The sequence below is a fragment of the Babylonia areolata genome, chromosome 9, assembly GCF_041734735.1.
Source record: "Babylonia areolata isolate BAREFJ2019XMU chromosome 9, ASM4173473v1, whole genome shotgun sequence".
NCBI lineage: Eukaryota > Metazoa > Mollusca > Gastropoda > Neogastropoda > Buccinidae > Babylonia > Babylonia areolata.
Genome location: NC_134884.1, coordinates 23,688,555 through 23,715,402, shown reverse-complemented (window position 1 = coordinate 23,715,402; position 26,848 = coordinate 23,688,555). Strand labels below are relative to the sequence as shown.

At 46.8% G+C, this 26,848-nt stretch overlaps 1 protein-coding gene across 2 annotated transcripts in view; it reads left to right on the top strand.

Annotated features, from left to right (window-relative positions):
- Nucleotides 1-734: 734 nt before the first annotated feature.
- LOC143286145 (RNA-binding protein fusilli-like) overlaps nucleotides 735-26,848 on the top strand; it is a 70,913-nt gene continuing 44,799 nt past the window's right edge. For both annotated transcript variants that reach the window (XM_076593749.1, XM_076593748.1), the window contains exons 1-2: nucleotides 735-2,172; nucleotides 21,330-21,473. In XM_076593749.1, coding sequence (XP_076449864.1) covers nucleotides 2,023-2,172; nucleotides 21,330-21,473 — 294 coding nt within the window. In that variant the 5' untranslated portion in view covers nucleotides 735-2,022. The remainder of the gene's footprint in view (nucleotides 2,173-21,329; nucleotides 21,474-26,848) is intronic.

Below are 26,848 nucleotides of genomic sequence, written 5' to 3'. Positions count from 1 at the left end.
CGTGCGCCGTGAAGGTAGGGGTAAGGGGGGTTGCGGTGGGGGTATGGGTTGGAGTGGTGAAGGAAGGGGAGGGTGGTGAGGCGGGCTCTGTGTATACTGTGACGACACTGATGTGTAACGTGACACGGAGAAGATTAGTCACAGTATACACGTACCGTGAGAAAACACACAACAAACCTTTGTTTCATTTTTCACCCCCACCATTGACGGCTCTCCGCGGGCCACCCGTACTTTCACTGCCTGCCGTTATAACGTGACGTCAGCAAGTCGGTCTGCTGCTGTCAACAGGTGACTGAGGTGAGCGCAGTTTACCTGGACAATGTGTGGTGGCTATACCGACTATTACAGACCCACTGTTGTGTGAATTCCTGGGCTGTAAGGCAGCTGTAAGTGGTGTGACGACACACTTAAGCGGGGCGGGGGAGGCCGGGAAAGATCCAAGCGGCAGACAGCCACCAGACGGTAGAATTAGTTTTTAAACAATAAAAATTTAATAGTGAACTCTGTTGTGTGTGCCTGTGCTCTCTCAGTGTGATCCGTGTAATCAGTGTGGAGAGAGAGAGATAAAGGTGAAGATGTTCGGTGTGTGTGTGCGTGCGCGTGTGCGTGTGTGTGTGTGTGGTGTGTGTGTGTGTGTGTGTGTGACCGTGCTACACTGAGGGCTGTGGGAGCGCTGACATGTGGGCTGTACACATGTATATCGTGTAGCTGTCCTCTTAGCCACTGACTCCGTCCGAGACCCGACCCACCCCGACACTGACACGCACACCACGCCGGCGTACGAACAGACACGGCGGACGGCTGAAACTTTGAAACAACAGCTTGCACAATTTCGCCTAGAGCCACCTCCACTACCAGTCCTATACAGAGCGACCCGGATTGGCTGACTGTCTTGTTTTACCTGTGCCCATTCGCACGGTTAAATAGAAAAGAAAAAAGTGTTTGCGCTGGAGTCCGTGCAGACAGTTGTGAGGAGTTGCCAGTGAGTGAAAAGTGGGGTTTTGAGATGCATGTGGGTTGGTGGTGTTGGGCCGACCCGCTGGTTGTCCCAGCTGACGATTCGTGGTGTCTACCTGTGAGGCTGTGACGACGACAGAGAAAGCCCTCACCTCGGCACACACTGACAGTTGACAAACCTGCCGCGGTCGCCGTGTAAACACACTCTGTTCGTGTCTGTGTACAGTCAGTTCACTCAACTCTGTGATCAGCGAGTCGTGGCCACAGTGTCACTGTCACAGTCCACTTCAACTCCACCTCCCACCCCATTGCATCCTTACTACCTGGGGGGTGTAGAGCTCCTTCCCTCCTCTCTATCCGTCCTCCTCCTCCTCTCTCTCTCCCCATCCCATTGGCAAGGAGAGGTTTCCAATACCCCCAGTGTAACGGTGATTGGCTTTCCCCCCGCCAGATGATGGTGATTGGTCTGCTGTGCTGGATGACGTGGACAGCCTCGCTCAGCCAACCATCTGGAAAGAAGTCACCGGACAGTTCAGTTGAGGCCCACAGTGTTGTGTGGTGAGAGCTTACCATACACTGACTGACTCGCTCCTTCATCACACCGCGCCAACAGCACCACGTGCCAGTCACCAGACTTCGCACCACGTGTTTTTAAAAGACTGTGTTCTTCTGTACTACTTCACTGAGACTGATATCACCACCAATATCACCACGGTCATTTTGTCAACATTGAACTCTCAACTTGCTGGGTGTTTACAAAAGTTGTCTGAACTGATAAGTGACAATAGGAAAATTCGCGCAGACTGGATTATCTGGTTTTTGGGAGTTAATGTTGTTGTGGTGACTCGGACAACAGTTATCTGTAGTGTGGACATACAACATACGGTGCTCTGGTTTCATTCCCTAGTCAGTCTCCAACTTGGAAAGTTTGTGGGTAGTTTTTAGTCGTGAGTTTTTCCTTGATTCTCCAGCTCCAGTGGTGAGCATCTTGGGCACAGGGCTAAGAGAAGTGTTTCCTGACTTAGCAGTGAAGTGCTGTAGACCGCTGCACTCGAGTGCTCACAGATGCAGGTGACGATGGGAAGTTCTGGAAGCCCCTCGCACCTGGTGCTGCTGTTCTGTGTGTCAGCAGGCAAGAACGGGGAAGAGCTGGGATCGGACGAGGAGCAGATCGTGTACCTGGTCTACCTGCTCTACGATGTGTACAGCAACAAGGTAAGTCAGTCAGTCACTCAGCCCCCATGCAGGGTCCGTCACTGAGCAACACGTTCACTTGTTGCCATATGGTTCGCTTCACACAGGATGGCAAGGGCAGAACTGAAACGCGTTGTGTGTATTGTGTATGCACTGTGTTTGGTTATTGTTCTTGTACTGTGGTTATTGTTTTGAAGTTATTGTTAATCGTGGTTATTGTTGTTGTGGTTGTTGTCTGTAGTTCTTATAACTTAGCGAACCCAGATAACTTTGGAAATCATTGATTTTGTACATCTTTTCTTTTTACAGTTCTTTTCTTTCTTTAAATAACACCTGCTCTTTTGTTTTCAGAAATGATGCAAACACAAACAAACAAATAAAAACAACACAAAAAAGCATTGTCTGGTACTTGGTAGACTGAATATCATTCTACATACTGAACCGGCTGTTTGCAACAAATCAATCGATTTACTGATTATATTGTTAATCATCGGTGTTACCTTAAACGTATTGCCTACATCATTAAATGACGCAACCTCTTGGATGCGCGTTTGCACACGTAAACACTCACCATTGGAAAGAGGGCGGGGGTTGGTGGATGACAACAATTCGGACAGTGTATCAGTACTGGTTGCAGCATGGTGTTAAACACCATCTTTCCACAACTATTGCCCTGTACACAAATAGTCCAGACATTGATACAGCCTGTTGCTTCCATCATCATGACGCTATTTAAAAAGCTGACTCGTCAGCTGGTGGTAGCGGTTCAGTCACTGTATTATGCTGTCCACAAAAGCATGGTCAGCTTATCCTTGTGACAACAGTGAACGTAAACATGGCTAATTCTTGTGACAGTAGCGAACGTGAAGATGGCTTATCCTTGTGACAGTGGACGTAAACATGGCTAATTCTTGTGGCAGTAGTGAATGTGAAGATGGCTTATCCTTGTGGCAATAGTGAATTCATCATGTAAAGATGGCTAATTCTTGTGGCAGTAGTGAATGTAAAGATGGCTAATCCTTGTGGCAGTAGTGAATTCATCATGTAAAGATGGCTAATCCTTGTGACAATGAACGTAAAGAAGATAGCTAATCCTCTTGACAGTGAGCGTAAAGAAGATGGCTAATCCGTATGACAGTGAACGTAAAGATGCCTAATCGCTGTGACTGTAGTGAACTCAAAGAAGATGGCTAATTCTTGTGACAATGAACGCAGAAAAAAGATGGTTAATCTTTATGACAGTGAACGCAAAGAAGATGGCTAATATTTATGAGGTTGAACGCAAAGAAGATCATAGCTGATCCTTGTGTAACAGTGAATATAACGAAGATGGCTAATACTCCACTTGTGACAGTGAACGCAAATAAGATGCCTGATTGACAATGACCGTAAAAAAGGTGGCTAAACATTCTGACAGTGAATGCGAAGAAGATGGCTAAATCCTCGTGACAGTGGTGAACGTAAATCCTTGTTACTTTGACATGTAAAGAAGAAGACAATAACTAATCCTTGTGACAGTGATCATGACTGAAGAAGATGATGGTGGCTAATGCTTGTGATAGTGAACATAAAGAAGAACATGGCTGTTCCTTGTGATAGTGAACATGAATAAGAACATGGCTAATTCTTTCAGTAAATGAGTAATACTCGTACAGGTTTCTAAACGTGTCGATCGTCAGTGACGAAAAGCCAACACAGCTGCGGGAATGTGTATGCGAGTGTTCGGGAATCAAACGTTGGGAGGTGTGTGTGTGTGTGTGAAAACTCGAACCGTACAGTGATAGAATCGAGGGAAAAATCCCCCCTAGACCCATGATTGTATCGATTCAGCCTCCACCCATATCTGTAGAGGCTCCGAATCTTTCTCCCTGTTTTTATCGCCCCCCCCCCCCCTTCCCCCCCCCTCTCTCTCTCTCTCTCTATCTGTCTATCTCTATCCCAATCCCCGCTTTTCCCTCAATCCTTCACTTTCTTTTCTCCCTATACACTCATATCACAGCAGTACACCTTGGCCGCCAAATATAAACCACTTCTATTCCTACTACACATCAATCCTCCATGCCTCTCCCCCCCCCCCTCCACCCCCCCCCCACCCCCCAACCCTCCAGACACCACCTATTTGTCTCCCACCCCACTCCCTCACGTACACACTTTCTTTTAATCCCCTTCCCTCTACCCGCCCCCGACCCCCCACCTCCCTCCGCCTTCTCCCCCACACACTTCCTTTATTGTTGTATACCCACCTCCATCCACCTCTTCCCACCCACCCCACTCCCCATCTTCTCTCCCCCCTTTTCTTTTCTCTCCCCCCTTTCGTCATCCCCCCCCTCCCCCCCCCCCCCCCCCTCAGCAGTCTGGGCGCGTGCCTGTGGACACAACCTGTTGCACAGCTGATGGACAACAAAAGGCACGACAGGCTCCACCCCCCTTTCAGTCAACCCAGCTCTCACCCACTCCAAACGCACGCACACGTACACACACACACCCACGCACGCATACACGCGCGCACACACACACACACACACACACACACACAGCACTCCACTGTGGCTGCTGTGGAAATCAGTTCACTTTCCTTTTTTTCTGTTCTAGCTGTGGCTGTCATCTGGCCACGGGCTGTTGCTGCTGCTGCTGTATACAATTGTCGATTGATGGCTTGCTCTCTTTCTCTGTTTCTCTGACTTAGTTTCTCTCCACCTTTCTCAGTCTTGCTGTCTGTCTCTGCTGTCTGCCCTCCCCCCCCCCCTCTCTCTCTCTCTCTCTCTCTCTGACTGAAAGCCTCTGATTGTGAGTGTGTCCCTCCTTATCTTCTGTCACTCTCATTCTGACGCCTTTGCCAAAATATTCTTACTTTTTCACATACATCCCGGTACCCCCCCACGCCACCCCCACCCCCCACTCACCCCCTTGTAATTTATTATTACTGTCTAATCAATAATGTGATATTGGTATGCAAGTCATAACGGGATCATCTTGCTCCCTGAACACCACTGCTGAAAGTTGCCGTGACCTTTCTTCTTCTCCTTCTCAGTCGTTCGTTAAGTTTGACACGCCCAGTCTCCGCGATAATAATAATAATAATAATAATAATAAATAATCATCATCATCATCATAAAAATGCAGGCTTATATAGCGCAGTACCCCCATCTCAGATGGGGCTCACCGCACTTTACGAAAAGATTTACAAATTTAAGACTAAGTTTAGTAAAATATGTACAAATTCAACACAGTTTCACATGACATTGACTAAGATATACATATGTAAGACTAAATGACATATAAAAAATAGTAAAAGTTAATGCAGAAAACCTTTCAAACCCCACAAGACTGAGTTCAGTAATCCAGTTAGTTCTTTTCAACTAAAAAAAAACTTCTTCACTGACACTTTCTATCGTTTTCTCGTGTCTTAACTTTTCTGTGCACAATCATGATAATAATAATAATAATACATAATTTTTCTATGGCGCGATATCCAGTACCAATGCTGCTCAAAGCGCCTTACATCATCCAGATGAATTTTACATGCCTTAAAAAAAACCATTTCAACAGCTCTCTGCCAACAAAAAATATTTAATGTATTCATATAAATCAAAAGCACATTTCAGAGATTGATTAGATGTAAGATGATAAAAGTTATAAAAGTAAACAAGGCTCAGATTAAAACAAAATGCATTAATTCATAGAACACACACACACGCACACACGCACTCACGCACGTGCGCGCATTCATCCATCAATGGTATTAGAGTTATTCCCCTCAGCTCCGCTCCCACAGTGTTGAGCTGACTGACACCATTGCCTGAGGACCCGGATGAGTTTGACGGCAGCACCGACCCTGAAATGGCCCAGTTTATTTGCGGTCGACTGGGCTGTAACATAGACTTCAAAATAGTCATTTATATTCTGTTTATAAGTCCCTGGAGCTACATAACTAAGCAACACGATGTGATTTGAGTCTGACGGGAAAGTGGGGGGTACTTGTGAGTTTCTACTGGCTTATTCTGGGCTTGTCTTCTTTCGCCGTTGCTTTGCTTCAGGGATTCTACCAGCAAACCAGGAGGCAAAATTGCACTGGCTCTTAGTGCTGCAGCCTTGGGGGCTAGCTGGCCTTTGGGAAACATCCCAACGCCGACTGTCCTTAAAACCCTCTTGGCCGAGAGTGGGCAACGTGGGCAAGACACTGTCCACTGTAATCAAATTTTAGCCCATATATTCAGGACAGCAGTTACCTCCTCTGCTGTTCTGATGGTCATACTCAAAGTCGAACACGATTGACTGTCATACGATTCTTCTGGCTATTTAATTCTTCGTCTGTTGTCAACAGCTTTTCTCGTACTCATACCAGACCGGGATGCGTCTCGAATGCATTCATTTCAAACAGAACGACAGAAAACAAAGTCGGATGGCTTCCACTACTAGGCAGTTTGATCACTCTACCGTTGTATCGTCGTTTATTCATTTATAGTCTGTTCATCTAAGATGATGACATTAGACTGAAAGTAAAGGATATTATTATTATTTGTTGTTTTTTCTATGATGATGATGATTAGGGTGAGGAGGAGGGGATTGAGGGGGGAAAAGAGAGAGAAAGAACAATGTGGAATGAGGGAGAAACACACTGAGCAATAAATAAAAGTATGAGGCGTTTCCAGCTCAGTGGATCGGAACGGTTCTCTTGATTATGATGATATATATATGTGATACGCATGCCCATCACACGACGATTTCAAAGCGCTACTAATCCAGGTGTCTCCGAATGGATAACACGCCCTCCCCCGCCATCCCCCACCCCCGCCCCCACCCCCCGACGCCGCCCTTCCCGCCTCTTCTCCATTTTCACCTTTTTTTTTATCATCACGTTCAAAGTGTGAACACTAATACTTTATATATGATCTATTTTATCACCATTGCATGTGACGGGGCATTGTGCATGATTTCCTTCTCCTTTAGATGGATTATGGGAACAGAGAAATTACGTCACGTAACCCCCCACCCCCACCCCCCCACTGAGTGATCCGTGGAGTTTTCGCCCGCAAAAAAAGTGTGTCCGTGTGTGTGTGTCCTTTCCGCGGCCACTCGTGTTCTTTCTGTATAATACGAGAGAGAGAGAGAGCTGAGCGCGCAGTGTTTTTAATTAAGCCAGCCATGGCAATTTATCAACAGCACGTGAGAAACTGCATCCGGTGTCATAAAATGAATTATCCCTCGTAAACGACAAGTGTGTGGTGTTGGCGACGTTCTAGAAGACTGAAAAAGGAGAGCGCGTGACTATCCCGTTTAATGTAATGAATTAATGATATTATGGGCAGAAGAGCGTTTAAAAATTGCCGGTGAAGTACACATGTGTGTGTGTGTGTGTGTGTGTGTGTGTGTGAAAGACTAAAGGAAGGCAGATTTCTAGTGCGACGTTTCGCCCCTACGCCCCACCCTCCGCTTCCAACTTTTTTTTTAATTTTTTTTTTTTTTTTACCTGTTTTCATTCTATTTTGGCTGTGTTTTATGGTTTGGGGCTCCACGCAAAAACCGTGCGGTTAAAACATGCAGTCTTCAGTTAGTCTAAACACGTCGAAATGCGAACATGGCTATAATCAGCTCCTTGACCAAATGGATAACAAACAGGTCTGCTTTATGTTACGTGTGGTTCTGTTTGCTGTCGTGAACAGTGATGGCTGTGGTAGTGTATGAGCCTACATACATCCAGTCTATACAATCGCAAGCGGGACCGAGAGAGCGCGGCATACCCCCCCCCCCCTCCCCCCTCCTCCCCTACACACTTCCAACCCTCTCCGCATCAAGCTCCTTTTCTCTGATCTCCCCTTCTCACCCTAAAGGCTACACCCTTCTGTTTCTGGTACACACACACACGCACACACACACACACACACACACACCCCATGATTTGGAATGGTTGTTTGTACGCAGTCAGTAAAGGGTGGACAATATTTTCCCCCATCGTCAGTTCATACTCAAAAGGCGTGACCGAACAGAAGGTCCTCTCTCGCCAGTGTGGCGAGTTGCCATTACTGACAAAAGTCAACCCCAGGGGTGTCATGGCAAGAACAGTCAGCCCTTTCTGGCAGCTAGGTCCTGGGGGATCTCCCTTTCTGTGCTTCACGCCGCCACAGTAGGAGCCGGAGAGCTGTAAGGAAAGTGGCGATCTGCTCATCATCTCCAGAAATTTGTGCCCAGGTGTGCTTCCCTGGAGTGGGGGGTGTGGGGGCTTCTCCACGGGTGGGTGGAGGGGGTAGAGATGTGGATATGGGGGGCGGTGTCACTGTTATAAGAGACGTTTTGAGGTACGACCCGTATCTTCTTCAGTCCCCATACAGCGGCCCAGGTGTCATCACTATACTGTCACACCACGTCACGTCACGCCCTGGTGTCATCACTATACTGTCACACCACGTCACGTCACGCCCTGGTGTCATCACTATACTGTCACAGCAATTCACGTCCTGGTGTCATTACTATACTGTCACACACCACGTCACGTCACGTTCTGGTGTCATTACTATACTATCACACCACGTCACGCCCTAGTGTCATTAGTATACTGTCACACCACGTCACGCCCTGGTGTCATTACTATACTGTCACACCACGTCACGTCACGCCCTGGTGTCATTACTATACTGTCACACCACGTCACGTCACGCCCTGGTGTCATTACTATACTGTCACACCACGTCACGTCACGCCCTGGTGTCATTACTATACTGTCACACCACGTCACATCACGCCCTGGTGTCATTACTATACTGTCACACCACGTCACGTACTGGTGTCATTACTATATACTTTCACACCACGTCACGCCCTGGTGCCATTACTATACTGTAACACCACGTCACGCCATGGTGTCATTACTATACTGTCACACCACGTCACGCCCTGGTGTCATTACTATACTGTCACACCACATCACGTCACGTCCTGGTGTTATTACTATATACTATCACACTACGTCACGCCCTGGTGTCATTACTATACTGTCACACCTCATCAAGTCACGTCTTGGTGTTATTACTGTACTGTCACATCACGTCACATAACGCCGTGGTGTCATTACTATGCTGTCACACCACGTCATGTCCTGGTGTCACTACTATACTGTCACACCTCAAGTCACGTCTTGGTGTTATTACTGTACTGTCACATCACGTCACATAACGCCGTGGTGTCATTACTATGCTGTCACACCACGTCACGTCATGCCCTGGTGTTATTACTATATACTGTCACACAACGCCACGTCCTGGTGTCATTACTATACTGTCACACCACGTCACGTCACACGCTGGTGTCATTACTGTACTGTCACACCACATCACGTCACGTCCTGGTGTCATTACTATACTGTCACACCACGTCACATCCTGGTGTCATTACTATACTGTCACACCACGTCACGTCATGCCCTGGTGTCATTACTGTACTGTCACACCACGTCACGTCACGTCCTGGTGTCATAACTATACTGTTACACCACGTCACGTCACGTCCTGGTGTCATAACTATACTGTCACACCACGTCACGTCACGTCCTGGTGTCATTACTATACTGTCACACCACGTCACGCCCTCGTGCCATTACTATACTGTCACACCACGTCACGTCACGCCCTCGTGCCATTACTATACTGTCACACCACGTCACGTCACGTCCTGGTGTCATTACTATACTGTCACACCACGTCACGTCACACCCTAGTGTCATTACTATACTGTCACATCACGCCCTGGTGTCATTACTATACTGTCACACCACGTAACGTCACGTCCTAGCGTCATTACTGTACTGTCACACCACGTCACGTCACGCCCTGGTGTCATTACTATACTGTCACACCAATTCACGTCCTGGTGTCATTACTATACTATCACACACCACGTCACGTCACGTCCTGGTGTCATTACTATACTGTCACACCACGTCACGCCCTGGTGTCATTACTATATACTGTCACACCACGTCACGCCCTGGTGTCATTACTTTACTGTCACACCACGTCACGCCCTGTTGTCATCACTATACTGTCACACCACGTCACGCCCTGGTGTAATTACTATACTGTCACGTCACGTCACGTCCTGGTGTCATTACTATACTGTCACACCACGTCACGTCCTGGTATCATTACTATACTGCCATACCACGTCACGCCCTCATGCCATTACTATACTGTCACACCACGTCACGTCATGCCCTGGTGTCATTACTATACTGTCACACCAATTCACGTCCTGGTGTCATTACTATACTATCACACACCACGTCACGTCACGTCCTGGTGTCATTACTATACTGTCACACCACGTCACGCCCTGGTGTCATTACTATATACTGTCACACCACGTCACGCCCTGGTGTCATTACTTTACTGTCACACCACGTCACGCCCTGTTGTCATCACTATACTGTCACACCACGTCACGCCCTGGTGTAATTACTATACTGTCACGTCACGTCACGGCCTGGTGTCATTACTGTACTGTCACACCACGTCACGTCACGTCCTGGTGTCATTACTATACTGTCACACCACGTCACGTCCTGGTATCATTACTATACTGCCATACCACGTCACGCCCTCATGCCATTACTATACTGTCACACCACGTCACGCCCTCGTGCCATTACTATACTGTCACACCACGTCACGTCACGTCCCGTCCTGGAGAGGGAGGTTAACTGGGCCGCAGGTCCTCGTCTGGTCTGCTGATCTCACCGACAGATACACACACACACACAGTCTTCAGACATCATTACCAGGGAAGAGTTCCAAACATTTTATTTCATACAACATGGTGGATGGTGGTGGGGAGTGGATGTAAACAAGTGCAGGTGTGTGTGTGTGTGTGTGTGTGTGAGAGAGAGAGAGAGAGAGAGAATGTGTGTGTGTGTGTGTGTCTGTGTGTATAATGATATATATATGTATGTGTGTGTGTGTGTGTGTGTGTGTGTGTGTGTGGAGAGAGAGAGAGAGATTATTGTCATTTTTCTTCTTGCTTGCTTGCTTGCTTTCTTTCTTTTTATCCATCTGTCTGGTAGCCAGTACATGAGTCAAGCCACAGACAGGTGGTGGAGGTTGGTGGTGGTGGTGGTCCACTAAATCGTGCAGTCAGGCCCGGGATGCCTGTGTGTTCAGAGTGATATAGATAGGTCTTATCTGTGGTCGGGAGGACTTCAGGTAGTTCAGGCCAGATCCGCTCTCCTCCCTCCTTCCACCGGATACACTGGAGCAGATAACGATGTAACTCTCCTTCATGCAGTTGTAGGTAGAAACCTTTACTTTCACATCGCGTCCACTTACTGACAGATAAACACACACACACACACACACACACACACACACACACACACACACACACACACCGCTTATTTTGTTGTAAAGCAACCTTGCAGTCCAACTGAACCTTTCCTGCAAGGAAAGTGCGATTATTTTTACAGCCTCACCCTCAGGTGACTTTTGTTCAAGAGAGCAAGGAGAACCAGTTTCACACACACACACACACACACACACAATCGGGGACACACAAGAGGATGCAGGTGGAGACAGATGGAAATATGACTTGGGAGGAGGCAGGGAGGGGTGGTGGTGGTGGATAACTAATGAGTTCGGATGGCAATTAAATAGTTTTTGCTCACGGAGGGAAAAACAACAACAACAACAACAAAACTGAAACACCCTCCCTTCTGATTCACTGCACTGACGCAACCACACAATCTTTTTGTTGGACGTCTCCAGCATTTTGGTGACAGAGAAGGAGACGTGTCTCATGACTGAAGCTCTGACCTGCACAAAGCTCGCTGAGGAGGGAGAGATTATTTGTCCAGAGGGCGGGGATGGCTAGCTATCGTGGAGCTCAAATAAACGGTTGTTTCGGTGGCACAGTTTTCCCGGAATAGCCTGTGTGTGTGTGTGTGTGTGTGTGTGTGTGTTTAAATGCGCGCACGCATCACGTGTGTGTGGGTGGGTGTGTGAGTGTGTGTGAATGCTTGGCCGCTGGGCCTGCCCACTACATGTCAGTTTAGCCAGTGGACCTCCCCCCCCGCCTCCTCCCCCCCCCCCCCACCACACCGCCCCACCCCTTACCCCCTCCCTCAGCACAGTGTGTGATGTTTGTGCAGTCAGTGAGGCCCAATACAAACCGGACCTGAACCCGTTCTGCCGTGAAGTCAGGTTGAACTGCAGGGTCCGGCTCCTCAAGAAAGACTGGGCATACAGGGAGAGACAGACAGGGGTGTTGGGGAGGGACGGGGGTGAGAGCGGGGGTAGAGGGGTAGGGGGCGGGGAGCTTTACTACACAGCACTGTACAAAGTGTAGTGTGTCTTTAGGGTCAGGTTACATCACTCAGTAAGTCAGCTCTACCAGGACTGACGACAGCGACACAAGAGCACTTCTGTCCTGCAGAGTAGTTGAAAGGACTTGAAATTTCGGAGGTTTAACTCTTTCCATACGAACGGCGAAAGAGACGACGTTAACAGCGTTTCACCCTAATTACCATCATCAAAATATTGCAAGCGGAAGGCTCTTATACTGAAGACGTGAATGTGGACAAAGATACCACAATTCTGACGACGGAAGCTAAAGGTTGGGTCATTCAGACACCCACTGGACATCCGAGGGGTCTGTGTAGAGGAGAAGAGAGGACTGGCCGTACTGAGTGAGTTAAGAGTTGTCGGGGATCACACGTAAAGGCTTGGTCCATGAAAACAGCCTTCTCAGTCGTTGACTTTCAGCTGGCTGGGAAATGTGGTTACACCAAATCATTTTCTATGGTGTGAGGGGGGTTGGGGTTGGGAGTGAGTTTGGCGAGAAAAATACCCCCCCCCCCCCCCCCCCACAGCCCCCCAGCCAAACTCACAGCTGGTATGTGTCACCTCTAGTATCCACGGAGACTTTCCAGCCAGGTGTTTTATTATGTCGTGTTCCCCAGTTCTGTCTTGTGGTGCTTGTGTCCTCTCTGTTGTTGCCAGAGGTTACTGGTTACAGCCTCTAAAAGATCCTCGCAATTGGTTTCTTTCGAAAACAAAACCACCACCACAACACCACACACAAAAAAAGCAAATACACACACACACACACACACACACACACACACACACACACACACACACACACACACACACTGCTGAACTGTATATTGTAAAAATGAAAATGTTCAGGCTTCCTTGCTTGTTTATATAGTTGGGTTTTTTCCCCAGACATTAATAACTGATGTTACAAAATTTTCATTACTAAATAAGTAAATGTGACCCGTGTGTGATATTATGTACCACTTTGATCATCATAAATATCATTACTGGATAAATTATTAGATTATTAGCTGAAACTGGAGTGCATGTGGTATGGGTTTTCTCAGCACTAGTTGACTAAGCACATAATTTATCCAACTGAGATAATAAAGTTATTCTGATTTTGATTCTGGTTACGATCGGTAAACGATAATCTGTGTATATGTGAGTGAGTGTGTGTCTGTCAGTGTGTCTGTGGTATGAGTTCTCGCGCGTGCTTGTATGTATATGTGTGTGTGTGTGTGTGTGTGTGTGTGTATGCATGCTTGCGCGCATTCCCTATCTCCTCTGTTCACTTAAGCTGTTGTTTTCTTAATTAAGTCCGACAAACAAAGAGGTGTCTGCCTGTCCACTATTGCCTGTACAGAGTGGTACAGGGGTCCACAGTGTATAGACATGTCAGGCCGCTATGGGTTTACTGAAGTCAAGTTACTATACTGTAGTATGCGGAGCACGGTGTGGAGAGGTGCTCGATATATATACTGAGCAGTACTAAACTAACTCTTTATGTCTAGACTTGGGGCCCGAAGAGCCACTATAGAATATAAGAGGAATGATAGGTTTGGAGAAAATCAGAGTGGTGGCTTGCAGTACGATTGCCTTCAGCGTCAGAATACACGGTGTATATTTTATATATATATATATATATATATATATATATATATATATATATATATATATATATCCCTTCTGCAGCTCATGGACTAAAAGACCACAGCCACGAACAACTTGACGAAACGCCAATAGTTAAACTCACCCATACGGTTTATGGACGAAGACAAAACGGCAGATACAGTTTAAAAAAAAAAAAAAAAAAAAAAAAAAAGAAAAGAAATGTTCTCTCTTGCGGGCAGTTTCTGATGACATATTCCACCAATAATTGCTATTATTGGGAACATGCTCGAGCAGGTTCGATGCGCCATGTCCTGTTTGATCTGCTCTGTGATTGTACCACCATCCCGGTAGTCCTGGCATGCAGGATCTGAAGATGTCCTCATGAGAGTTTGTTGGTGTCATCTTTCGCCTGACCTATTGACTGCTGTACCCGTTTCCACCATTTGGCCTCTCTTTCTCTTCCCTCCATCTCTCTCTAAAAACATACAGACAGACAGACAGACAGACAGACACTCACAGACACACACACACACACACACACACACACACACACACATGCGCGCGCGCGCACGCATGCACACACACTCATAAACAGTTACACACACATATATAAAGAAAATAAGATTTTTTGTTTAACACACACATGTACATGTGCGTGTGCACGCGATATATATATATATATATATACTGAGATGATTTATTCACTGAAGGCCACAGCCCCATATGAAGGGCGATAACATATGCAGATGTCACCATAACCATCAGTAAACACTCACCATTTTCACAATTAACTACAGAAATTTTGATAATACTAATTAACTACAGAAATTTTGATAATACTAATTAACTACAGAAATTTTGATAATACCGTTTCTCTTCACTTGAATGCTCTATGTAAATGCAATGCGATATTACGTATGACACCATTATCAGATGATGCCATCAATAAACATGATTTAAACAAACATGGACGTTCACAATATTTCTTTGGAATAAGTCTTACGCGAAAACCATGTAACACAGGACACATCAAAACAAAATGCACTTCATCTTCATTTGACTGCTTGCACAAAGGACACAGCTTCTCTGTATTATCAATACTTATATAACGGTCTCTGTGCATACAGATTTCAGAAATGCCAAATCTAAATCTTGTTAATAACACTCGTATATGTCTCTCCATGTTAAACACAAGATAATTCTTAACTAAATGTGTAGAAGTTTAAGATCTATAGAGACAGAATCTTTCACTGGGAATATGTTTTTTCCCAGTTTTTGCCATCTACAGTCTATCAAACGCTGACGAAAAGTTTTCAGAAACATATTCGCATTACCTACTCCTTGATATTCCCATACATATCCAAAGCCCAGTTCACATAGACGAGAGAGAGAGAGAGAGAGAGAGAGTACACGGGTAAACTGGAACAGGTAAATCAGGACTGACCAGTATAGTTTCAGTTTCAGTAGCTCAAGGAGGCGTCACTGCGTTCAGACAAATCCATATACGCTACACCACATCTGCCAAGCAGATGCCTGACCAGCAGCGTAACCCAACGCGCTTAGTCAGGCATTGAGAAAAAAAGGTGAATAAATACTAGATAAGCTTACATAAATAAATAAATAAATAATAATTATAATATAAAAAAAAAACCCAGTATAGTGACAGGCGAGTCAGGAATCGGTGACTTGGGATGACACCGTGGGAACAACAGCTGCTTTGCTGTGGTCTGCTTCTCTGGTGCTCACTGCCGCCCTCAGAGTGTAAGGAGTTAAGGGCCGAATTACTGGACTGAGTGGAGGGAGGGGCGGGGGGGGGGGGGGGGTCTTCTTCTCTGAAGACCTTGTATTGTCCAGCTCTCCCTAGAGTTTCTTATCACTGTATAGTTTGTGTTATGTAGTCGACGTTGTTGAACATCGCCGGAAGAAATAAGAGTGAGGGGGGGGGGGGGTCGTGGATGGGGGGAAGGGGAAGTGGGGGGGGATTTGATGGGGAATAGGGCGTGGATGGGTCTTGCTGGCAGGAGTGTGGGTCGGGGGGGGGGGGGGGGGGGGTTGGGGGGGGGGGGGGGGAGGGGAGAGAGTGAAATTGGATGAGGTAGAAAGGTGGGTCCTAGCACTGTGTCACGCGTCGGTATCCAACCCACAACGCTCGACACTCTATATCTCCACGTCCGGATATTCACGGAATTGAAGTTTTCAGTTTGTGGATCGCTCATTGGCCAAATAAGCCAACCAGGAGATGTTCATTTCAATGTTACCTGATTCTAAAACAAATCTAGTATTCAGTTTCTTGCGACGTTTAGTTTGTTTGTTTGTTGTTGTTTTTTGTGTATTTTTTACCTGTACGTACTCCCACTCCCATCCCCGCCCCCTTCACTACCCAAATCCCCCCCCTCCCCTTTTCCCCAATTTTTTTTTTCCAGTAAACCAGAACAAGGATTTTTTTTTCTTCCAAGAACAGAGCATGCCCTTTCACAAAGCGGCTTTTCAACAACACGGGCATAATGAATACAGCACATTAAAGGACTGGCAGTGTTCACTGATGAAGAAACGCAAATCTTACCACTGCATATATTTGTGGATGCAGTGTTATACACGACCTGTTGAAAAGCTGAAAAGCCCATAAAGTTGAAGCGAGAGCACAGTGTTATTGATGTCAGTGTGGCTCGAGCGGATCAAGAGAGAGAGAGGGGGGGAGATAGAGGGGGGAGGAAGGGAGAGAGAGGAGGGAGGGAGAGAGAGCGGGGGGGGGGGGGGAGAAAGAGAGAGAGAGAGAAAGAGAGAGAGCATACACGTTTCACTCACAGGCACAAGATTATATATATATATATATATATATATATATATATATATATGTATCCAATATATATATATATATATATATTATATATATATATATATATATATATATCCACGAGTTTGTCCCTTTGTTCAGTGCCTGGAATGGTTTAAATTTGACATTGTCTTTAACCCCCCGCCCCTCCCTTCCTCCCTTTACACTAACTGCCGATACCCCCCAGTTACACACAGACACTGATTTTTGATAACTTTCCACTTGGTGGCCAAGTCCAAAGATCTCGTTATTAAGTCAAAACCAGATAAACTCCATCTATCGTTAGTCTTTGAAGCGGACGGACAGCAGTCTGACTGTTCGCCTTATGTCCCCCCCCCCCCCCCCCCCACAGTGATACAGGGCTGTGACTGTCTTTTAGGCGTCAGTCTGCGGGTGTCCACTCTACTCCAGACATAGCTGACCAAGTCCACCTGGACCGCTAATAGCCCAGTGTGGTGTTGAAGAGAACGCTGGAGCATTGCCCTCTACATCCCCCTCCTCCTCCTCTCTCTCACGCACAGCCTCAAACACTTCCTTCCTCCCTTCCTTCCTCCCTTTGCACACCCGGCCCCTCCCCTCTTGTCAATGGGTCCTCTGCTAGCTATTCCTACCCTCCCAACCCCTCCTACCCAGCTGTGACGGCTTGCTGTGAAGGGTCAGTGTAATCCAGTCTATTAGCACATAACAGGCTGTGGCTGGTCTTACAGTCTGTGGCTTGGTCTGTTCCTGGCCGGACTGTCACTGTGCTCAATTAGCAGGCTTGGCTGGAAATGGGGTGGGTTGGATGTGGGGAGCGGGAGGAGGGGTGGGGGATGGGCGTGGGGGGGGGCGGAGGGTTGGAGGGCAGGGGGGGGGGGGGGGGGAGGGGGCTCAGCAGGCCCAAACTGTGATAATCAGTATCATGCATGCATTGCCATCCTCCACTTTTCTTCCACGTAAACGTGGATGTGTGGTGAATAACACAGTTCAAATGATTCAAACGTTTTAGTCTGTTGTTTCAATTCTGCGGCATCCCCCACACCCCTCCACTCGCTTCACCACACACACACACACACACACACACACACACACACACACACACACACACACGAACGCGTGCGTGCGTGCGTGTACTGCACGTGGACAAACGCCGAGACGGGAATGTTTCAGGTCCAAATTAATACCTTCTGCAAAATGTCCAGTGTTGTTCCTTTGTTCTGTTCTGTCGTATAGTTCGTTGTTAGGTACAGATGGGAATACCTTGATCACCGAGAAGGAGAACATTCTCGAACGATGGGCTGAGCACTTCAACAGTGTCTTAAATCGCCCTTCCTCCATAAATGATGAAGCCATAGACCGTCTCCCACAAGTCCCCACCAACGAAGCACTGGACGATCCACCAACACTTCTTGAGACCCAGAAAGCAATCCGTCTGCTATCCAGTGGCAAAGCACCTGGTTCAGACTCCATACCAGCAGAGGTCTACAAGGATGGAGGCACTGTGCTGACTGAGAAGCTTCATCAGCTGTACTCACTCATGTGGAAAGAAGAGACGATCCCCCAGGATTTCAAAGATGCATCTATCATTCACTTGTACAAGCGAAAGGGGAACCGGCAAGCCTGTGATAACCATCGGGGCATTTCCTTGCTCTCCATCGCAGGCAAGATACTTGCCAGGATCCTACTAAACCGCCTCACAGCACACCTTGACCAAGGTCATTTGCCTGAGAGCCAGTGTGGATTCCGGAAAGAGCGCGGAACCACCGACATGGTGTTTGCTGCAAGGCAGCTGCAAGAGAAATGTCAGGAGCAAAATGCTGATCTGTTCTCCACCTATGTCGACACCGTGAGTAGAGAGGGACTGTGGAAGATCATGGCCAAGTACGGATGCCCTCGGAAATTTATTTCCTTGGTCAGCCAATTCCATGAAGGCATGCAGGCTCGAGTCCAGGACAATGGCGAAACATCTGCTCCTTTTGCTGTCACAAATGGTGTCAAGCAAGGCTGCGTCCTGGCTCCAACGCTGTTCAGCCTCATGTTCTCTGCAATGCTTACTGATGCCTTCAGAGATGGCGATGTTGGAATCGGCCTAAAGTACCGAACAGATGGCAAGCTGTTTAATCTCAGAAGGCTTCAAGCAAAAACGAAGGTCATGACAGACATCATCAGAGACTTTTTGTTTGCTGATGACTGTGCCCTCAACGCTGGATCTGAAGCTGACATGCAACTCAGCGTCGACAAGTTTGCCACTGCCAGCAGGAATTTCGGCCTTACCATCAGCACGAGGAAAACTGAAGTTCTCCATCAGCCAGCCCCAGGGAAACCCTACGTTGAGCCCAACATCACAGTCAACGGTCAGAGACTCAGTGCGGTGGAGCGGTTCACATACCTTGGCAGCACACTGTCACGAAATGCGACCATCGACGATGAAGTGAATGTCAGGATTGCAAGAGCAAGTGCAACTTTTGGTAGACTCAATGCTAATGTCTGGAACAGAAGAGGCATTAGTCTTGAGACCAAGCTAAAGGTCTACAGAGCAGTAGTTCTCCCCACACTACTGTACGGCTGCGAAACTTGGACAGTGTACCAACGACATGCCAAGAAGCTGAACCACTTCCACACAACATGCCTCAGGAAGCTACTGAACATCAAGTGGCAAGACAGGACCCCAGACACAGAGGTGCTCGCAAAAGCCACCCTTCCCAGCATCTTCACCATCCTGATGCAGTCCCAGCTTCGCTGGGCTGGACATGTGGCGCGCATGCCAGACCATCGGCTGCCCAAAAGGCTCTTCTATGGCGAGCTGCAACAAGGGAAGAGATCACACGGAGGTCAGAAGAAGCGCTTCAGAGATACTCTGAAAGTCTCTCTGAAAGCGTTTGATATCAACCCTGACTCCTGGGAGGAATCTGCAGTGGACCGTAACAAATGGCGCGCTGCTGTGCACAAAGGCGCCAAGTTGTGCGAGGCCAACAGGACTGCTGCAGCTGTTCAGAAGAGGCATGCCAGAAAGTCACGGGCAAACAAGCTCCCTGACAATGATATGCCTGTCTTTGTCTGCCCCAACTGTCAGCGAACATTTCGTGCGCAGATTGGACTATTCAGCCATCTGCGCACTCACAGATAGATTCATGAGCATCCTTCCCCCCACCCCACCACCACCCTCCCCCCATCCCCCAGCTGGATGACAACGATGGTCATCATCGATCTCGATGGACACACCACCACCACCACAGTGGTCCTTCTGACCGTTTTCATTGTTGTAGACCATAATTATTTTATGGCTTTTGATTTGCACTATACCACATTATCAGTTGCAGTTCCGAACTTCATGGCACCGCGGTGTGTATCGTCTTGTCGAATCCTGTTGTATTACAAACGAATATGATCAGCTGGTCTTGTTATAATTTCTTCTCTGCTTCTTATGTGCCTTGTAGTTTCCCTTCCATTCATTGTCCATTGTCTTATATCTTGCAGTGCTCTGCAATTCTGGACTGTTCTATTTTGTTATATCATATTCTAACATTTCTATTCCTTTCCCTTCCTGTTGATTGTCTCTTCTTGCCTCCCGCCCCCCCCCCCCCATGCCCCCCTCCCATCCCTCGCCCCACCCCCCACCCCCATCCCCTCCCAAGCTCCAGCTTGCACCCTACCCCTTCTCTCCCTTCTTTTCCTGGTCTAAACATTTTAGTTTTAATTCAAGAAATGAGACAAAACTACAGCGTTCCCTATACTGTCTTGAAACAGCAACAACAACGAAACAGAACAACTGAGCAACAACAAGATCGAGGTTTACATCGTGACCTCTTCTCCTCTGCTGCCTTCTGTCTTCTTCTCTTGATTCTTGTCTCCCCTGAATTCTATCAGTTGCATTTCCCTGGTTTCCCGGTTATCCATGGCTATATTTCCGCAGTTTAAAAAAAAAAAAAAAAAAAATATATATATATATATATATATATATATATATATATATATATATATATATATATCCACTCTAAATGTTTGCGCGTGACTGAAGTCTGACCTGAATGACGACGTGACACAGGAAACGAATGATGAGCGCTTGAAGGCAGCTGTCAGCTGGCCAAACCCAGGATGGCAGCCTGTTAATGTTGTGCAAATGACCAAAGTGTTATCAGTTTGGTGTCTGATCCGGCGACGATGGGTGCTATAATAATCATAAGCGCTTAAGAGTTGAGTCGTCAAGAAATTTATTTCATGTGTCCCCGTGGGGGTGGGGGTAGGGGTGGGTGGCGGGGAGGGTGTCTCTCCATCCGACCACTCTCTAAGATAGGCGCTATGTTAGTATCATCAATGGTGATGATAATAATACTACTAATAATAAGAAGAATGATGGTGGTAATAATGATGTTATAATAATGATGATGATGACAATAATGATATAAGGATGATGATGATGATGACGACGACAACGCTTGCCCTGTCTCCAGGTGGTTTCCTTACAGTCGCACTACGTGAAGCCTCAGCCCAACGACCTGACGGAGACCATCTTGTCCGAGGAATGCCGGGAAGACACAGGGCTGGACGAAAACGCCGTCCGGAATGGTCAGCCCTTGGACTTCGTGCTGGAGGAGGTGTGTGTGTGTGTGTGTGTGTGTGTGTGTGTGTGTGTCTGTGTGTTTTGTGTCGTGGTGTGTTTGTGTGTGTGTGTGTGTGGTGCGGTGTGTTGTGTTGTGTTGTGTTGTGTTGTGTCTTTGTGTGTGTGTGTGTGTGTGTGTGTGTGTGTGTGTGTGTGTGTTTGGATCCATGTCTGGCAGAAAGGAACACCAGGCTCTGCTTACTTAAGTATAATGATACCGATAGATCTACATATTGTCATCGGTGTATTTTTGTTCATGTTCGTTTATATAATTATTATTGACACCCGTTACGCGTTATAGATCATACTATTGCAGCTAACGATGATTTTAATGGATCGGTTCTTGGCCTTCGCGAAAGAGCTTTTTAGGAGGTCCTGGGTCAGTTGTGGTGGTTTAACGATCTACTGGCTGGTGTTCAAGGCTGTGGTCTTTCTTCGTGAGAGGTGGTGTGGTCGAGGCATTGGGTACTGATGGTCAGTTTTTCCACCACTGTGTACACATGTACAGTGGGGTTGTTTCCCACGCACGATTAGAATGCCCAGCACGCGGTGTCTGGACCGTGCCCTTGTGCCGGTCAGGGTGACCCACTGGCTGACCCATCCTGGTCATGCATGGCTGACCAGCTGCCCCAGGGAAAAGCAGTGGTGTGTCAGTTCGTTTCTGAGGAAGCAGGTCCCCCCCCCACCTTCAGTCCCCCTCAGCAACAGTGTGTGTGTGTGTGTGTGTGTGTGTGTGTGTGTGTGTGTGCGTGCGTGCGTGCGTGCGTGTGTCTAGGTCTGCGTGTATGTGTCTGTCTGCGTGCTCTTGTGCAACAAGCCTGCTGGCCAGAGCTGACCAGCTCAACCTTTCACGGTGATTTGTAATCTCACCCATGAAATCAGGCTTTCGGGGACGGGAGGGGGCGGGGAATCTTGGGGGCGGGGGCATTATAAACGGGTTGCCTGGAGGGGGGGCCACAGGGGGGTCTTTGAATCCCTCGGATACCCCCCTTCAACCCTTTCTCCATTCCTCTTCCCCCCACATAAAAGGAAGGGTGTATACCCACAAAGAAAGTGGGGCTTTTTCGGTTGAAAGTCTGTCAACAGCCCAGTACAGCTGTGTCAAGGAGAAAGTGATGACTGTTTCCCGTTAAAGCGTCTCAGTCATGGCTTCGGAGGCTTCAGTCGGGTGCCGACAGTTCCTCTGCATAACGGATTGTTCCGCTTCACTGACACTTAAACAGGTTTAACTGTGAAGGCCAATGGTCCATAAACGTAAGGGGAACGGTGGTACAATGCGGCAATTAACCGGTTCATAGAATTATACGTGTTTCGTTCATCCTAGTAGAATAGCTTGTAATGTATTCGAGAAGTCGAAAACAGATGAAAAATAGGAATCATTAAATACGTAACATGTACGTAATCTTTCTTTTTCCGCTACTTGTTTCAAACATGTGTACGAATTCATTTTCAATACAGCGGGAGATATCGAAACACGAGACATTGAGAGTGAAATCTAACAGGTCGTTATTTAAAACTGCACTCCCAGTCCAAGATCTGGTCAGTTTGGATTGTCGTGTTTGTTTCATGGAAGTCCAGTGTAATGAATTAGACATGCGTGTCCAATCACGTAAATTCACACTGTCAGTGTTAGATCTTCAGGTCATTCTCTCTCTCTCTCTCTCCCCCACACACACATACTCTCTCTCTCTCTCTCACACAGATACACACACACACTCTCTCTCTCTCTCTCTCTCTCTCTCACACACACACACATTCTGTGTGTGTGTGTGTGTGTTCTCTCTCTCCCTCCCGTCTCTTTCAAAAGGACCCCATAAATCTGATCAGGATGCTCGTTGCTAGCACACACACACGCACACACACACACACACGTACGCACGCACGCACGCACACACACACACACATACACACACACGCACACACACACACACACACACACACACACACACACGTATACACACATATACACACACGTACACACACACACACACACACACACACACACACATGTACACACACACACACGCACACACACACACAGCCGACCCCCTTGTCCTTGCCATTTCTCCCCAGCACTACAAGGAGATAGTCAGTACAGTGACAGCCCCTCCCCACCCCGACCCCCCGGCACATCTTTCCTTCGCCCCTCGTATCGTGTCCATAGCCTCACTGGAATCTGCTGGACCGGCGTGACACTCCTCCACCCTCCACTCTGGCCTCCAGTCGCTTCACCACGCTCAAAGGCCGTAGGGGGTAGGGGGTGAAGTCTCTTCCTCTCCTCATTCCACAATGCTGGAGCGGTGACCAGGGGTGGTAATCAATGCGCCCGTCTAGAAAGCCTGTGTTCACAAGTTCGAGTCCCCAACACCTCTCTCTCTCTCTCTCTCTCTCTCTCTCTCTATATATATATATATATATACAAATCCAGTGTGATAAATAGAATTGTGCAACCAGCAATCATCTACCTGAATATCTAGTCATCAGCCCCATCTACATGTAATATGCAGCTTCTGTTCAAACGTGTGTGTGTGTGTGTGTGTGTGTGTGTGCAGTGCGTGCATGCGTGAGTATGCACAAGTTTTTATAATGATATCCACTTGTATGTATCTTATTTCTACTGTATCTGTGTTTGTGTATGATTTTCGATTTGTGTTCGTATCTTGTTATGTATTATCCCCCCCCCCCCGCCCCCCCATTCCCAATATTCCTTGTGACCCCGGTACACTTGGTAATAGACATATTCTATTCTATTCTAAAATAGTCTATGGCCTATACAAAAAATGGTCCAGATGCGTGCAACAAAACCGTTATTTTTACAACGAAATAGAATAAGATATACTGATGACACTGATTTTTAAGTTTACCACTGTATGGGTTCGGAACATTATTCGATTTTGATTTTTGATAGTTATTTATATGATATATAATACTGACTGCGGATTTTTAATATTTTATTTTATCTTATTTTATTTAATTTTTTTACTCCCGCTTCCACTAGACCTGGGTGCGGGTCGGATAAGACGATAAACCAAGACCCCCCCCACACACACACACACACACACACCCCGTGTGCAGCATGTACTCGATGCATGTAAGAGAACCCATGGCAACAAAAGGGTTGTCTCTGGCAAAATGTTGTAGAAAAGAAAAATTACTTTGATAGTGAAAGAAATACACATGTTTGCAGTAGGGTAAAAATTTAAAAAAAAGGGGGGGGGGAGAAAGATTAATGTGTGTAGCTGTACTGTGGCGATACATTGTCTCCGGGGAAAGTAGTCGAGATTTTTTCAATAACTGAATAATGTTTTGTGTGTGCGTGCGTGCGTGCGTGCGTGTGTGTGTGTGTGTGTGTGCGCGCGCGCGCGCGCATGTGTATGTGTTAGTGATGTGTGTGTGTGTGTGCGCGCGCGCGCGCGTGAGAGAGAGAGAGTGTGTGTGTGTGTGTGTGTGTGTGAGAGAGAGAGAGAGAGAGAGAGAGAGATCACTCCCGGATTGACAAATTGCATGCACAGGGAACACCGATTTCCGCAAATAATGATAACCAAAGCAGTCTATACGTTCACACATCAGTTAAATCAGCAGTGCTAGCCACACCAGATGGGTTTGCGTAGTAGGAACCACGGAGCTGTGCACAGATATATTTATTGCCATTGACAGCTCAGTGGTTGGAACTATTTAGGTGACTGCTAAATTTAGGAACATAAACATGAGTGTACGTGTGTGTGTGTGTAACTATTTTCTGGTCAAACGTTGTGTTAATTAGTTTTGGTAAAACTACGAGGACTGAAATTTTTACACCCTACCTTTCGACCGTGATTTTAACATTTATTTTATTTCATTCTATTCTATTTACTTATTCTATTCATTTTTAATCCGGTGTACATGTCTTTACTTGGTAGCTGTAGGGCAGTAAGACTTAGCCTCCGCCTTTTGGGGTTCAAAACAAAACAAAAAACAACAGCAAAAAACCACCAAGCAAACAGACATTAGGAAGAGAGTCATTCCCACCGTTGACAGAAATGAGTGAACTCTTTAAGATTAACCCGAGCGTGGACCTTGTTTTCGCATTACTGACTTGCCACTAGCACGGCTGGCCATTAGTAGTATGACATCCTCACGACCGTCGGACTCGATTTGACGTGTGTGGCAACGTGCTTGGTCATAAAGCGGCCACGGGTTGTTAGTATATCCTGTCAGAGTTAATGCCCTTGGCGTTATTCACATCACGCATCACTGTTCACGGGACGATGGAGACGTAACACTGTTGTCTTCGCATCCACGGGAAAGTGGCTCACACTGCTGTAATGGCGATCGGTCATGTGACGACATTGAACTATAAATAGCGGTTGTTATTTATAGCTCAGTGGACACAACACGTTGCTGTATGATTTCTGCAGGTTGTGAACACAGCCAGCTGTGCATTGTGTCGACGAAGGAAAGAGGAAACAACAAGAGAATTATCTTAACACACGTTATCTTCATCATATTTGTACTTATTTGATATGATGCTTTGCTGTGGAACAACACTGCTGATTTTTCTTTTCTGCTTCTTCTTCCTCTTCTTCAAATTACACCTATATCCATGGGTGAAAGGTATAAGGCACACGACACTGAATAAACACACGGCCTTGTTGGCATGGGTTGATAGAATGGAAAAACAACAACAACAGCGTTTTGTGGCCAGATTCATTTCAACTGCTTTACAGTGGATAAAGAAACTGAGAGTGCACGCTTTGTAGACTTTTTTTCAGCTGTGTATGAAACTTCAACATCTTGCATTTTAGCATTACTTTTTAATTTCACGGAGCCTGTTACTGGGGGCGGGGGGGGGGGGGGGGGGTCGTTTTATTTTACACTGTAACTGTTCATTTCTTATGTAAAAAGCAGAAACTTTTCAATGAGGAACAGTAGATGATAAACCACTGTCAGTTAATTCTGATTCGTAACGTATATCATGAGACCTAAGCCGTAAGAGCGAACTGCAATTGAAGTTTAAGAAGACACGGAAAAAAAAACCAAAAAAAAAACAACTGTGTACCCGTCAAATGCCCCGTACGTACCCCTAAAGGGCTCCCCTTTCCACAGAAACAGTGGTGAACTTAAACACCACAAGTTGCGTCAGCTTTTCTTGTTGATTGTGTGCGTCCTCTTTGGGTCGTCATCTGTTTCGTTCCCAAGGTTCAGCTGAAGATAAAGTCATATGCCTTTGTGAACCCGACAGCTTTTGGGAGAGGTGTGTCACGATAAGGAACCTCGGTATTACGACAACCTGTGAAAATGTCATGTCCAACGTTCTGGGAAATTATTATGGAAATAAGTGTCTTTCCAGACAGTTGTGCTTGACAGGAATCTAGCTTTGAAAATCCATGG